This window comes from Cherax quadricarinatus, chromosome 42 (assembly GCF_038502225.1).
Source record: "Cherax quadricarinatus isolate ZL_2023a chromosome 42, ASM3850222v1, whole genome shotgun sequence".
NCBI lineage: Eukaryota > Metazoa > Arthropoda > Malacostraca > Decapoda > Parastacidae > Cherax > Cherax quadricarinatus.
The window spans coordinates 2,688,622-2,705,804 of NC_091333.1; the positions used below are offsets into that span (position 1 = coordinate 2,688,622).

General features: G+C 36.9%; 1 protein-coding gene across 6 annotated transcripts in view; it reads left to right on the top strand.

Annotated features, from left to right (window-relative positions):
- The window catches only part of INPP5E (Inositol-3-phosphate synthase), a 68,401-nt gene extending 51,730 nt beyond the window's left edge, over positions 1 to 16,671 (top strand). For 5 of the 6 annotated variants that reach the window (XM_053786292.2, XM_053786295.2, XM_053786293.2 and 2 more), the window contains 5 exons: positions 527 to 661; positions 5,367 to 5,525; positions 6,795 to 6,928; positions 9,046 to 9,161; positions 11,664 to 16,671. In XM_053786292.2, coding sequence (XP_053642267.1) covers positions 527 to 661; positions 5,367 to 5,525; positions 6,795 to 6,928; positions 9,046 to 9,161; positions 11,664 to 11,772 — 653 coding nt within the window. In that variant the 3' untranslated portion in view covers positions 11,773 to 16,671. Of the gene's footprint in view, positions 1 to 526; positions 662 to 4,144; positions 4,312 to 5,366; positions 5,526 to 6,794; positions 6,929 to 9,045; positions 9,162 to 11,663 lie in introns of those variants that run through there. The other variant, XR_008408038.2, reaches the window with a different exon arrangement.
- Positions 16,672 to 17,183: the final 512 nt, after the last annotated feature.

Here is a 17,183-nt window from a genome sequence, read left to right on the forward strand (position 1 = left end):
TTTTTTTTTCAAAACATCATCCATATCCCACTGAGGCAGGGTGACTTGAAAAAGAAACACTTTCACCATTCATATTATCACTATCTTTCCAGAGGGGTGTGGATACTACTGTTTGGATGATCCTCCAAACAGCAAAATATCCCAAGCCCTCCTTTAGAGTGTAGGCAATGTACTCCTACCTCCAGGACTCAAGTCTGTTAACCAGTTTTCCTGAATCAGTATATATATAGAGATAATTTGATAAAATTGACAGGACAGCTATTTAGTGATGTGGCTGACAGTCCCCCTCTCAATGCTTCATTGAATACTTTATCATCTGCAAGTGCATAAATCACAATAAATGAAAATTGCAGACAGTTAATAGGTATGATGTAGTGTTGTGGTGTGCGAAATGTTGGAGAGTCTGATGTAGACAGTAGTACATGAACAGAAAATGAGTCTGATATAATAGTGTTGCACTGTATTAATTTTTATCCTTTAGTGTGAGGAGGATAGGTTTATGTCTCATTACTCTTTTTTAATTCAGGTACAAGAATCCTCTTCATAAACTCACATTTAACAGCTCATGAAGAGAAGCAAGCCCTGCGAATCCAAAATTTCCGTAATATAACTCGTTCCCTTGACTTGCCACGCCTCTTGCCTCACAAACACAAGCATAAAGGTTAGTGATAATTATGTTTCAATTTATGTACTGTATATAGTTTTTCACTTTATTACATTGAAATAAGACATTTCATTATATATGTAATTTTTTTAATGTTTTCTGTGTATGGGTTCTGTCAAACCACTAGAAATAACACTTCTCAGTATTATCTCTTGGATGTATTTTGGAGGTATTGCTAAGATATGTTCCTAGTGGTTCATCAAGCACTACACAAAGTAGATTTCATGCAGTAGTTTGGAATATTGTATTTTAAGTTTTTAACTTAGTGTTTCAGGTACAGTAGTCTTTTCTAGGCTTAACACTTGAGTCATTATTTGCTCTCCATTTTCCATGAATTTATGGTGTTTATCTTTACTTATTATAATATAAGGTACTTTTTTTTTTTCCAACAAGTCGGCCGTCTCCCACCGAGGCAGGGTGACGCAAAAAGAAAGAAAATCCCCAAAATGAAAATACTTTCATCATCATTCAACACTTTCACCTCACTCATACATAATAATTGTTTTTGTAGAGGTGCCCAGATACAACAGTTTAGAAGGATATATAAAGATATATAACATATCCCTCCATAAATAAATAACAAAAAGGCACACACTCTCAAGACTTCATTGAACGGGTTCGCTCTCTCCCAACCTGTAAGATGCTTAGTCTTGACGTTGAGTCCCTCTTCACCAATGTCCCTCTTGATGATGTCCTTGATTTCCTTAGAGAGAAGGCCCATGAAGGGTTTCTTCATCTCCCTATCCCCACTGATGTCTTTCTTGATCTGATCCGCCTCTGTGTGGACTCTAACTCCTTTTCCTTCCAAGGGAAATATTATTCCCAAACCTTCGGTGTCGCTATGGGCTCTCCTCTCTCTCCTGTCCTTGCTAATCTTTACATGGAATACTTCGAGACTGTTCTTCTTCCTACCCTCGATGTGCAACCTTCACTCTGGCTCCGCTATGTGGATGACATCTTTGCTCTGTGGCCTCATGACTCCAGTCTCTTCCAACCTTTTCTTGAAGCTCTTAACAATCTTGCCCCTTCCATTAAGTTTAAAGCTGAATGGGAATCTAATTCCTTACTTCCTTTCCTTGATGTCCATGTCCACCGCTCAGATACAGGTTTTTCCTTTTCCGTTTACCGTAAACCTATGCACAGTGGCATGTACATTCACTACTTTTCCTATCATGCTTCCCCTGTCAAGAAAAGTGTTCTTATCTCCCTCTTTCTCCGTGCCCTCCGCATCTGTGATCCTCAGTTCCTTCCAGCAGAAATTTCCACTCTTTATAATTCGTTCTCCCGTCTTGGCTACCCTTCCCATTTCATAGACTCTGCCCTCTCACGTGCTAAACGCAATTTCTTCTCTCCCAAACTCTCTACTCATGGGAACTCTTCTATCCTCTGCCTTCCCTACATTTCCGGTCTTTCTAATCTCAACAATTCTCTCCGTCCCTTAGACATCAAGCTTACCTTCCGCCAGACTAACACTCTTCGCACTAATCTCGTTCATACCTCTCCTCCCTCTACAGATGTTCCTGGTGTCTACTCTATTTCTTGCTCCTCCTGTCCTCTTCAATACTTTGGAGAAACTGGTCGATCTCTTTCTGACAGACTTAGGGAGCACAAAAATAGTGTTAGGCTTGCCGACACTAACAATGCTCTTTTCTGTCACGTCAGAGATCATAGCCATCCTATTGACTGGTCTTCTGCTAAAACTGTCTTCCCTACTTCCAACTCGAACAGTCGCCGTTTAGTTGAATCCTCTCTTATACACAACTTTCCTTGTATGAACCTTAGCCCTGGCTTCGTCTCTGTAGATGCCTTCCTCTCCCACTACATTGTAAAATGCTCCAAACTTCAGAACACCCGTGACTTAACCTGAATCCTCATTTTTTCTTCTTCTTCTTCTTTTTCTTCTTCCTCTTCCCCTTTCCTCTCTCCTTTTCTCCTCTGGGTTGTCTTTCTCTCTCCTGTCTCGTGTTTCTGTTCCTTCTTTATTTTATTTCACCACTTCCCCTTTCACGCACCTCGGTGCGCTTGCTCTCCCTCTGTGGGTTTCTAGCTCTCTTGCAGTGCTCCCCTTCCTTTGTATTTGACTGGCTCGTCTTCCTTATTTCCCACTTCTACCACTACCAGTACTACTTCCTCTTCTTCTTCTACTACATCTACTGATGAAATTAGACACATGTGCGGCGTCTGGTTGTCTTTGTTGTGGACGTTTCGCCATCCAGTGGCTGGCTGGATGGCGAAACGTCTACGGTGGGGATGCCCCGGTGTTGTGCATGTGTCATTTCATCCTGTCGGTATTATATACAATTCTTGTACTACTACCACCACTACTACTACCACTACTACTACCTCCACCTCTTCCTGCCTATATATAGCCGTCCTGCTCCTCCTCTGTTAGTGTGACTTTGTCAATGGTCCAAGTAGGACCGAAACGTCGTCGTAAGCTTCTGTCTTTTATGTGCGGGTTATTTGTATATCCCTCCAAACTGCCAATATCCCAAACCCCTCCTTTAAAGTGCAGGCATTGTACTGTACTTCCCATTTCCAGTACTCAGGCTATATAAAAATAACTGGTTTTCTGAATCCCTCACTAAATATTACCCTACTCACACTCCTACAGCTCGTCAGGCCCCAAAAACCATTCGCCTCCATTCACTCCTATCTAACACGCTCACACATGCTTGCTGGAAGTCCAAGCCCCTCACCCACAAAACCTCATTTGCCCCCTCCCTCCAACCTTTTCGAGGACGACCCCTACCCCGCCTTCCTTCTTCTACAGATTTATACGTTCTCCATGTCATTCTACTTTGATCCATTCTCTCTAAATGACCAAACCACCTCAACAACCCCTCTTCAGCCCTCTGACTAATACTTTTATTAACTCCACACCTCCTAATTTCCACACTCTGAATTCTCTGCATAATATTTACACCACACATTGCCCTTAGACAGGACATCTCCACTGCCTTCAACCGCCTCCTCACTGCAGCTTTTACAACCCAAGCTTCACACCCATATAAGAGTGTTGGTAATATAAGGTACATAGTGATTAAACATGGACTATAAAACAGATGCTGATATAAAATCGAAATGTATAAATCTAACTGTTAGTCGAAAAGAGTCAGAAACTTGAACTGATGAAGAAGTTAGTCAGGTGTGTCAGTGACCTGTTCATGCAAAGAATATGGTGAAAAAAAATGTCTGATATATGTTAGACAGTGGACAAGCTTATCACTTTTACTCTTAAATTACTGTATGGTGCAGATGCTACCAGAAAAGGTTCATCAGTTGGTACTAGGAAGCATATGAGAGTAGCCCAAAATAAAAATCTTGAAGCAGTATATGAATGGTGTGTTCAGTATTCATGTTCAGATTTATGTTACATGATCTAATCAAGAAGGAGGGGCTGCTTTTAAGTAAAGTGTATAAGGTAATGAAACTGGTCTCTCTTGGCGTTCGATCGCTCGCAATATTTTTGACTTCCAGAATGATGTGAAGACACCAAGCCATAAAATAAGCAGAGATCACTTCTCAGCATCATGTTGTGGTAATGCTGACAGTATGAACTGTTTGAAATTGATGGGCACAGGCAAATCAGTTCACCCATATACTTTAAAGTATTACATACAGGAGTTGCCAGTCATCTATACAAGGTAAGAAGGCTTGGTTTCATAGGTATATATTTTTTATGACATTTTTTTAAACATTTCATCTCTGTTGTACACTTGTATCAGCTAGAGATCATTAAACTTGATCCAGAAGATGTAAGGGCTCTTCCGTTCTTCAGTTGCTTTATAAATCACCTGCTCACTGTAACACTAATAAATCATGCAGCACCGATGGTAAATTTAAGGCCATATTTCTGGCTTGTAATACCACTTCCATGATTTATCCTATGGAGAAGAGGGTTATTGTTGGCAGGAGGATATACCAGAACAGACAGATAGATGAAGTATCGTTAGTGATTGAAAAAGAAGAGGATTCGGAAAATGTTACACACTAGAGGCCTATGAGCATTGCAGAACATTGAGAAATATAGCCTGAAATTTGCCATCTTCAACCTTACAGCATCCTGGAAGGAAATGAAAATCGCAAGGTTAGTTAACAGTTGGAATTTTTTTTTTGTATGATGTTGATCCTGATTTGAGCTTTGTGGGATTTGAGGCCAATGATTTTCATTGAATGCTTCGGAAGGTTTTGGAAAGAACAGACGTTTCTGAGGAAAATGTAATGACATGATTAGAAGAAAATAAGGGCAATTTTGGTTATCTGGTCTGGACTGCTGAAGAAATTGCAGAAGAGTTTCTTTCTGGCAAGAAAGAAAGAAATTGCAATTTTTTTTTTTCAGCACGTCAGTCGTCTCCCACTGAGGCAGGGTGACCCAAAAAGAAAGAAAATCCCCAAAAAGAAAATACTTTTATCATCATTCAACACTTTCACCTCACTCACACATAATCACTGACATTGCAGAGGCACTCAGATATGACAGTTTAAAAGTCAACCTCCAAACTGCCAATATCCCAAACCCCTCCTTTAAAGTGCAGGCATTGTAGTTCCCATTTTCAGGACTCAAGTCCGGCTAACCGGTTTCGCTGAATCCCTTCACAAAATATTACCCTGCTCACACTCCAACAGCTTGTCAGGTCCCAAAAGCCATTCGTCTCCACTAATTTATTGATATTAAACAGATTTTAATTGTTCCTTGTAGATGTCACTCATCGCTATGATAGTGTCTTCTGGCTGGGTGATCTGAACTTTCGTCTTGCTGTGAATCGTGATCATGTTTTCGAACGCTTAAAGAAGGCTGGACCTGAGACTTATCAACATCTTCTGCAGTGGGATCAGCTGTCTCAGGCTCGACATAAAGGCTAGTTTTATATTGTTCATTTCATATTTTCCCATTAGAATGCAGGTATAGAGAATAGAAAATGAAATACATTATACTGATATTTAACAAAAAAATTATCTCGAGGCTTGTTTTACTGATAAATATTGATCTGAAAGTACTGGAAAAGCTGTAAGGAAAAGAGAATGTAATACTTGAACAATAACATTCTAGCTAGCAAACAATTCGCTCTTTGATCAACAAATTTCTGTATTGTATATCAGAAATGGATGGATAGATTACATTTATTTAGATTTCAAGATATTTTTCTTTAATTTCCTCATCAGAAACTAATTTGGAAACTACAGAGCACTAGAAAAATAGAAGGCAAATTATTAGTGACTGAGAGCTTAACTGTTTTTGAAAAATGCAAGCTTTGACAATAGAAAAGATGTCATGGGAAACTATCACCAACGTTGTTCTGTACCACAAGAATTGGTATTCCCTGTTAATGTTTCTAATTTATATACATGACTGGCTAGAAGCAATAAAACACACTATATATAAATGCTGTATAAACATGAAAAGATCCTACACAAAATAAGTGCTAAAAATTATTGAATCCTTACAAGATGACTTGGATAAATTGAACAGAGTAATAAATGGATAATAGAATTTAATGATAATAGGTTGGTAAACCAACCACCCAAGGAGGTTCACCCAGGAAGATGCAGCTGTCCTGTCACACGAGTGCAAAACAGAAACCTTTTATACATATAAATGTTATATACACACACTAACATTATTGATCTTTTCTTTCTGTCTCTGAAACACACAAGATGACCCACAAATTTTGCTGCTACTGTGTCCACTATACACCTCATATATGTGAATGTGTATGTATAAACATTCATTTATTTTCTATGGCTACCAGAATAAAATGCTATCTGCAGCTTTTACTTCTGGGTTGGTGAAAAAACAAGTCATTGCCTCTGTGAAAAAATATACAGAACAATACCTGTATCACATAACCTTTATTTTGGCAGGTAAATAATTATTTTCTAGCAGTTTGCAATTGTTTGTTTTTACATATTTATTAAACTACTGGGTAATAACTCTTAAATTATTTTGTAAATATGTTAGTTTTATTCATGTTATCAGAAATCCATTAGTTCATCCATTTGGAAACTTTATTCAAACCAGAAGATGGGCAGTTAACTGACCATCAGAAAATTGAACATGCACTGTATTTATGTCTGCATTAAGAATATTGTGCTGTATTTTATATACAGTATACCATTTCAAATTTAGGTGAAGCCTTCAGTGAATTTGAGGAAGGCCCAATTACCTTTGCTCCAACATTCAAGTATGACCCTGGTACTGACCATTATGACACATCTTCCAAGCAGCGTGTTCCATCATATACTGACAGGATACTGTTTAAGGTAAGGAAATTAGCCTCACTGTTCACCTGGAGTTTACCTGGAGAGAGTTCCAGGGGTCAATGCCCCTGCAGCCCGGTCTGTGACCAGGCCTCATGGTGGATCAGGGCCTGATCAACCAGGCTGTTACTGCTGGCTGCACGCAATCCAACGTACGAGCCACAGCCCGGCTGGTCAGGTACCGACTTTAGGTGCTTGAGCAGTGCCTGCTTGAAGACAGCCAGGGGTCTATTGGTAATCCCCCTTATGTATGCTGGGAGGCAGTTGAACGGTCTTGGGCCCTGACAAATATGTAGCTGAAAGCATTAATTTAAAATTTTAATGAATTTTCAAACAACATATATAGTAACTGGTACTGTACTCAGATGGTATTAGATATATGTCTTGTATTAGTGTGATCAGAGTTTGAAAGAAACACTTATATGCTGCCACCACTTGACTTGGCATTAAGAGCTGTGTAAAACTTGAATTTGGCTGATACTCTGGACCCTTTCATAATTTGATGAATTCAATAAGACTTCTTGGTTATAGCATAGCTTTTCTTATATCCCTGTGTGGTGTAGTAGTAGTGTGCTTGTCCATGATCAGTGAGAGAGCAGTTTAATCTTACCTAATTCCTCACTCTGTTACATTCATACTCGAGTGATACCTCAGTTTGTATAGTCGGACTTGAGTCCTGGAAATGGGAAGTACAATGCCTGCACTTTAAAGGAGGGGTTTGGGATATTGGCAGTTTGGAGGGATATGTTGTGTATCTTTATATGTGTATACTTCTAGACTGTTGTATTCTGAGCACCTCTGCAAAAACAGTGATAATGTGTGAGTGTGGTGAAAGTGTTGAATGATGATGAAAGTATTTTCTTTTTGGGGATTTTTTCTTTTTTGGGTCACCCTGCCTCGGTGGGAGACGGCCGACTTGTTGAAAAAAAATTGACGCCAAGATCTCCATGGGAGAATGGAACAGAATTCCTCCTCCGTAAGCCATGCGTGTTGTAAGAGGCGACTAAAATGCTGGGAGCAAGGGGCTTGTAACCTCTTCTCCTGTATACGTTAAAGTTATGAAAAGAAACTTCTGTTTTTCTTTCTGGGTCACCCCCCTTCCTTGGTGGGATACAGCTGGTTTGTTGAAAGAAGACTGACACCAAGAACAAATATTACCTGGCACAGTAGTTGACATTGTGAGTTGTGTGAAATGTGAATTGGGCACCAGTGTGGAGCCTTTCATAAGTTAATGAAGTCAGTAAAAGCTTTTTTTTATACTTAAACAAGGAAGTCACTGCTTCTTTCTACTGGCTTCTTAAGACTAACTGTACAAGTTTTTTTTTTTTTTTGCTTGACTTCATGATTATTATTATTATTTTTTCCAGCATACTGGTTGTCTCCCACTGTGACATGAAAAAAAGAAGAAAACCTCATAAAGCTTTTCTTTTTACATTTAGCAATTTATACGGGAGAAGAGGTTACTAGCCCCTTGCTCCCATTATTAGTAGTATTTTTTTTTTTTAACAAACTGGCCATATCCCACTGAGGCAGGGTGACCTAAACAGAAAAACGCAAGTTCCTTTTTAAATTTAGTAATGTATACAGGAAAAGGGGTTACTAGCTCATAGTATTTTAGTTACTTCTTATGACACACATGGCTTACGGAGGAGGAATTCTGTTCCACTTCTCCATGGAGATAAGAGGAAATAAACAAAAACAAGAAATAGTAAGAAAATAGAAGAAAATCAAGAGGGGTGTGTGTATATATATATGCTTGAACATGCATGTGTAATATGACCGAAGTGTAAGTAGTAGTAGAAGTAGTAAGACATACCTGAAACCTTGCATGTGTTGTTATTATTACTATTATGCAACAGCTGCAGTTATTGTTGTGGAAAGTGATTTAGTCTGATGATGCAACCATATAATTTTTTAATAGCTGCACAACATGAGAAAGCAAGAGAACACATGGTACTTGTTTAATTGAAGATTAGAAGAAATTAAGCATCAGCAGAAATATATGTTCTGAAGTGTATTTTTAAGTATACATGTACATTGAAAATGTGAGCATTTAGAATGTGCACTACTGTCCAGGTTTCACTAGTTTGCTACATGACTTGTATTTATTATTTTGACAGAGTAATCGAGGAGCTATTACATGCTATAGCTATGATTCCTGCCCATTGTTCAAAACATCAGACCATAAGCCTGTCCTAGGAGCCTTTCATTGCAAAATTAGACCAGGCAAAGATGAGTATGTATTTAAGTGTTTGTTTATAATGCTTATAACCATAGGTAGTCTACAGGTCATGTTATAAATTACATTTTTAGTGGAGATCATTGTCTTATACATATGAATAATGCTGTTTAACCCATATGAGTTCAGCACTTATTTTTTTAATATAGTACACAGTGATAAAAATACAGTAATAAATAGAAATTAAGAATTTGGAGTATAGATGGTGTGGGGCTACTGAAGGTATAATTCAGATGACTGATAAGGATTTGTTGAGGTAGTCTGGGCATTTAGAGAAACTGGAGCAGAATATGATGATGAAGAGAGTGTATATATATATATGGAGGTGAAAGGAAGGAGTAGGGTTATCTCTGGAATTGATGAAGGGAGAGAGTAAAGGAGATTTTGAGTGCTAGAGGAGGCTTGAGCATCAAGCAGGCTTGTGTGAGCATGTTAGATTGGAGTAGGGACAAGTGGTTTTTATGGCTGAATGTGCCATTGGAGTGTGAACAAGGTAACATGTAGGGATTCTGGAAACAGACTAACTGGACTTAATTCCTACCTCAGTAGGAGTACTGTATATGTATGAAATGAATAGTAAAACATACTACAGTAGGGCCCCACTTATATGGCAGGTTAGGTTCCAGGCTACTGCCGGAAAGCAGAATGCCATTTTTTCCACTTATAAATGCATATAAATGCCAGACAACCAGTTTACACTACTTACATTGTTAGTAATAGAACTAGGCATTAAAAAACACGATAAAAAGTAAAATACATACACAGTACATTCATTACTTACTTTAAAATATTTGTAGCCTTAATGTAGGGTAGGAAGTGAGTAATAGTAATTATTTGTAGGCAGTCAGGTGTAGGTAGCCCTGGCTCCCCATCCCAACTTAATATACGATATTTAAAGCAGCCCAGAGAGCGAAAATACACATACAGTACACTCATTCTTTACCTTAAATTATGTGTAGTCTTAAAGTAGGATGAGAGGTGAGTAGTGTGTATTTGTAGGAAGTCAGGTGTAGGTAGCCGGTAGATGTAGCTGTGTAGTCCACCTGGCTATATAGCTGCACCTACCTTCATACATAGCTACACAATATTTAATGCGGCCCAGAGCCATATTATTACCATCAACATAAATTGTTCACTGAGTTTAATCATTTCTAACAACTACCTTTAGATGCCTTCATAAACGAAGGGAGAAGTAATGAATAATTCATGCTGAGAATTTTGAACAAAAGTGTTATGTGCCAAACGCAGATTCATACACGTTTTCTCTGGTGCTGGACCAGAGAAAACGTAATGTTTTCCCTCCACCTGACTACCACACCTCCACATCATATAAATATAGCATGTTTATATGCTATGTAACATGTTTCTTATATAATTATGAAGAAAATATCATAGATGGATTAATGAAAATGTCTATATTAACGTAAAATAAGACATTTAATGTGCCCAAGAGTGATTACTATTAGTGTTATTATTATGGTGTTAAGACTAGAGGGACAATTTTAGTGATTATAATGTGTACCTGCATGCCAGCAAAGTGTGTAAGTATATTTAAGTACAGGTACACATAAGTGAAATTATCAGAGTACATATAAAATATGCAATAACTTTAAAACACTTGAAATTTTGGAAAGTCTGCAGACAAAATAAAGATATCCTCATGGAGAATGTAAAGAAACTGGGTGGGGCGTGCTGTATTAGAAAGACGGTGAGCTCTATGGAGTTTTGGTCATAATTTGAAATCACTGTATTAGCAGAACGCTGTAAGGTGAAACACCATAAAGCGGAGGCCCTACTGTACTGTATTTTACCATCAAATGGGAAAATCAATTTGAGAATGTGAGAATATTAGTTTGCACACCGCAGAATAATTATTATTTATTAAATCTGTATCATATTGTAACATTTACTATATTACTTTTTTATAACATTCAATGGAAGCTGAAGTTGTGTTCCTAGAAGTTCTGTGAATAATACAAAATTATGTCTGCATGATAAATTTTGTTTCAGATTGGAGCTCATTCTGAATTTGTGAGGACACATCTTCTTAAATGTCACTCAAATTTAGTTAATACTAAAATTCATAAGGAGAATACCCAGAAAGAGAGAGAGATTCAGTTTAGAGGCTGTGTTAATAAAAAAATGATAGCACTGCAAAAAATAAACAAGTTAATCATGGGAGACCTTTCACTAAAAGCCCCTGGATAATCAAAACATGAGTATTAGAAAGTACCCAAATTTGAGGATTTAACTGTATATCATTGTTCATCAGTGAAAGAATCTATATTTTATCTTTATTACTTAAGTTCTTTGTATTAAGATCAAAGCAAAATTTGTTCTACATACCTCAAAAGCTGTTCAGGGAACTAGGACTGTAAGGCACCTGTTATTATTTAACCACTTAAACCTAGGTAATCCTGACTATTGGCTTGACTTTGGTTACAAGGGTGCCAGTTTTCAAGGTCTGTATCTGCTTTTAAAATGTATTTCATTTCACAGTGTTCCCCTGGCAGCTGGGTTATTTAACCGGGATGTATATCTAGAAGCTTTAAGACGTCGACGCCGATTCCTGTATCAGCCAGCCATGCGTAACTGTCCAGTGCAATAAATGTCAGATTACTGTTCATTGCTGTACACAGATTTTTATTGTAAGCTATTACTTTTTTAATGAAACAACAATGCTACTTATAAAAAATATTGTTATTGATTTATTGTTCATGTTTTATAATTCTGTGGATATAATGGCATGTACTACTTATGATATGACTTCTAAAGTATCTTTTTAAGAATCTCTGACACAAGTAATTCATCAGTGTTTCGCTCTGCCAAATTTTAGCAATTTTTTATTTTGAGTATGAGATAATAGTATATCTGTACTATATATAAAGCACTGGGATTTAAACATTGCTGCAAGGAGGAGGATGAAGGCAGTGGAAATATCATGTTTGAGTGCAGTGTGAATATTATGCAGAGAATTCATAGAGTGGAGGTTAGAAAACAATGTGGGTTTTTCAAAAGTATATTCAGAGGGTTGAGGAGGGGTTGTTGAGGCTTGAACTTTTAGAAATGATGGAACACAATAGAATAAGAGAGTATATAAATCTGGGGTGGAAGGAAGGAGGGTAGGGGTCCTAGGAAGGGTTGGAGAAAGGAAGTACATACTGGTTTTGAGTACTAAGGGGCTTTAACATCCAATCTTCCTGTGTGTGTTAGAGCAGAGTAAGTGAAGACAAGTTATTTTTATGATGACATGCTATTGGAATGTGAGTAAGGTAACATTTATGGAGAGATTTAGGGAAGCCAGTTAATTGAAATTGAGCCCTGGAAATGGTAAGTACACCAAGTCCTCACTTAAAACGTCATTTCGTTATAACATTGACAAAAAAAAAAATAGATTCCCAGCCAAGGCTGTGTGGAGTTTGTGCATTCTTTCCATGTGTGTGTGGGTTAGCTTTGAGTACTACGGTTTCCTCCCACATCCCATAGATGTGCATGTTAGGTTAATTCTTGTGTCTACGTTGTCCCAGTATGAGTGTGTGTGTGTGCGCGCGCGCACCCTGCCCGCTCACCCTGCAATGGAATGGCATCCTATCCAGGGTTATTTCTGAACTGCATGGTGGTACAAGGTACTCCTTACAATTTTTGTTTTGCAAATATTTATTGATTTAACCCTGTTACAATGAGTGCTAGTGTGCTGTGCACCCCTGATTTTTACATCAATTAGCCTATGGTAAATTTGGTTTTGTTATGCATTGTTTTGCTTAAAGTTGCAGTTTCCAAAAACCTGTCAATGAATTAAGCAAGGACTTACTGTACAGTGCCTGCACTCTGAAGGAGGGGTTAGGATATTGCAGTTTGGAGGAGCATCTGAATTGTGATGCCAACATATGTCTGGCAAGATATCATTTGAATGATAGTGAATGTGTTTCCTCTGTTTTGGGTCAACCTATCTTGGTAGGAGACAACCATTGTTAAGAAAAAAATGTAAAGCACTGTATGTTGCACCAAGACTTATAAAATTTAAAAAGTATCAATAATTATATAATACATGTAGTTTTCACCTTTATGCTAAGCCTACCATATTTAAAAGCACTTGCACAAGAATAACTTAATTTTAATTGTTCAAGACCAGTCACTGGTCAGATACTCAGAATTTCAGATAACCAAAGTAGGGTGCTTAGTGCATTTTCTAAATATATGTACCTGTTTGTTTTTTTTTTCCTTCATATTACTTTATATTTGTAACTGTAAGTCATCCATATTCTTCAAATACAGTGGTACCTCGGGATACGAACAGCTCAAAACTCGAACAATTATGCAAGTGTATTTATTTAAGTGCTTTTGTAAGTGTATTTTTGGGGGTCTGAAATGGATTAATCTGCTTTACATTATTCCTTATGGTAACAAATTCATTTGGTATCGGCACTCAAACAGCCTTCTGGAACGAAAAAGATTTGTATCCCGAGGTACCACTGTATATAGGTATACTGAAAAAAAGTCCTCAGCTTATTTCTGAGATATGTATACAGTAGATGTTCCACACTTATGATATTGGCAATTTGGAACCAGTTAAAGACTTGCAAATGTTGATCAGCAGTTAAGACCATTGCAAATATCCAAACAAATTATTTTCTAGTTTTCTTTGCTGTTTTTTCACTGAATTCATTAATATTTTGTGAAAGTTCCTTTCATGCCTATGTGGAGAGTTTATTTTTGTTTGGCAGAGATTAGTAAATTACTGTTGATTCAGTCATTACAATTCTGTTACAGCTGAATTATATTTATTGTTTTTTTTATCATATGCATTAATATTTTGTGTATATTCATGTTACTCACTTTGGAGACAGACTTTGGAGGGTGGAAAGTAAAAGGCAATGTAAGGTCAGCAAGGGTATAATTCAGAAGCCTGAGGAAGGGTTTGGGCAGAAGGGGGATAAGATGACAAAAAGGGTGTATAAATTTGGGGTAGAAGATAATCCCAGGAACAGTTGATGGGAGGAGGTAAAAGATGTGTTTGAATTCTAGGGGCTTAAGCATCCAGCAGGCTTGTGTGAGCATGTTAGATAAAAATGAATACAGACAAGTAAGTTTTGATGGACATTCTGTTGAAGTGTGAGCAAAGTAATGTTTTTATGAAGGAAATCAGGGAAAACCAGTTGGCCAATTTGGGTTAAGGATATGGGAAGGGCAGTGCCTGCACTATGTAAGGGGGGAAGGGGGGGTGGCATTAAAAAAAGAAAAATGCAGAATGAGAGTGCATTTTTATGAATTTAACAAGATCCAAATGAGTGGAACCTGATAAAAACTTGGTATTTTGTGGCGTTCAAGTTGGCAAAAAAAAATTATCACATCGGCAACAGAAGTGCAAACTCGCTAGCAGTATTTACGTTTTACAATATACTTGATGGCAAATTATAATTTTTCAGTTTTTAAATGTTGTTAATATTTACCACTATATACAGTACATACTTCCAAATATGGGAAAATGTTTAGCCTGACATTGCTCCACTTCACATTTGCAGTGTAAATTGGTGAAATAATTGTTATTAATTTTTTACTTTTAACACTATGTACAAGTAATATTTATGATATAAAAATAACCCGCACATAGGAGAAGGGAGCTTACGACAACGTTTCAGTCCAACTTGGACCATTTACAAAATCACACTGTGACTTTGTAAATGGTCAAAGTCGGACTGAAACGTCATCTTAAGCTCCCCCTCTCCTATGTGAGGGTTATTTGTGTATTGTTCCAGTCACAGTATTATGCCTTTTTGTTATTTAATATGTATAATATTACAGTTGTTTCAAGGTGTAATACTCCTCAAAACATGGAAATAACTTGCACTGTTTGATTTAGGTTACCCTATAGTAATTATTTATATATTTAGGTTCACCAATATCCTGGGTTATATAAACATAATGTAATTTGTGTCCATAACATGTGTGTCTTCTTATGATATTACAATTGTTTTCATGTTGTAATACCAATCAAGACGGAGTTAAATCATTGTTTGAACTTGTTAGGTTATCCAGGGTTAAAACTACATAGTGTGCTTTGTGGCTGAATTCCTCTGTTAGTGGAACAAGTTTAGAATGAATAAGGCATCTTCTTGTCAGTTCAACCCTGTTTTGCTGGTAGGGAAGCTGGTGGTGGAACAACAAGCCCTGGTATCATTGTTTACTTATGATAGGCACTGTTAACTATGATGCACTGTATGGACTTGCCTGACTTTAGATTTTTTTTTTCAAAAGCATGAAGATTGTGTAGAATATCTAAAGAGTTGTGCTAAGGTCAAAAAATTGTGGCAGGTGGCATATTTGAAGGCACGAAAACTTGTGTACTAGTACATCAGACACAGCCATGAACTGCACATTAGTACATTGGACACAGTCACAAGGTTAGTTAAAAATATAGATGCAAATAATATACCATAAAATTGTAAAAAAATAATACACTACAGCACAGTGATGGAAGCCATTTAAAATTAGATATGCCTGATGGAATTGGCTGAGGCACAAAAAAAAATTGGCACTAATTTTTAGAGTAAAGTTATATATTAAATAAAATAATCTTTGCTCTTGTATCTGTCATGTTTGCCATTTTTGCATTTTAAGTTTGTGGAATCTGATTAGTACCGAAATCATACTGCAGTAGTTTATTCTTCCATATTTGGTATAGCAATACATTACCAAACCATGACAGTTATATACGTATTCATATTTTGGAGCTGTATCATTTGTGAAACTTTTGGTAAAGTATTTAAAGAGGTCTCAGCTATATGTAGTACCATACTTTTATTACATGACAGATGTTTTTACAAGAAATTTATAAAATACTGTATGTATTTAATAGAAGACTGGTTTTGATAATTGTTGTATAAATTATTTTCATTACAGATGTATTGATATTGTGTTGTTATGGATGACCAAGTTTCATAAAATGTTGCAATCTCAGTAAATTAATCTAGTCTTACTATCTCAAAAGCAATAATAATGATATTATCCTAAAGTGTCACAGTATGTGCTCACCATTTCCATAATTTATAAAAAAAAATGTAATTATTTGTTAATCTCTTTGAAGTTTATATTTATGAATACAATATTTTTAAATTTTGTACAATTTAGTAAGTTTTATTGTAATTTTGTTATTGAAATTAGTGTAGATTTGAGTACATTTTTGTTATGTAGTATTAATATTTTAGGTTGTAAATGATTGCTCTAGTTCAAAATACAAGAATGTATTTCTTGATTGTATTATGATGTATTACCTCAAGTAGGGTTCTCTCTAGAACTCGTATACTGGTATTAAAAATTGCTCTCCTTTTTAATCATAAAGTTGGCAAGTGTTTGTGAAATTTTGAAACAACCCTTGGCTGCTGGTCCTACACCATGGGTATATAGAAAATTCCACTTTCTAAATGAACCGTGTGAAAAAAACTTTCTAATAATTTTTTTGTACATTTGAGGCATATTCTGTGGTATGAAATAATAAATGAACAAATTATTTTCCTTTTGATTCGAAAACCCAGTTTTATTAATGTTAGTTTGTGAAGGTATTTCTTCAGTTTCAGAGGTCGCAAAGTGGAATGAGGCATGCTCTATACATAGCTTTAAGAACAAGTGTCATAGGGCCCATGAAGCTATGAGGCTGACTTTGATAAGCAACAAGGTGAGGGGGAAAGAGTCAGGAGCTAAGACTTGACCCTTGCAATGACATATAGGCAAGTGCACACACACATGAGGAGAGGCTAATGGAACTGGGCCTAACAATACTGGAGAACCAGGGAGACATAACATACAAAATATTCAGAGGTAAATTGAGTCAACAGGGATAGGCTGTTAGAGAGAGATGACCCTTGGGCTGAAAGTCAGTCATAGGAAAATATTTTTTCAGTCCCAGAGCTGTCAGGAAGTGGAATGATTATGGTGAGGAAATGGTGGGGCCAACTCTACAGTTTTAAGAGAAGGTACGATAAGATCCAGAGTGAGTCTGAAGAACGGCAAGATAAGAGGCAG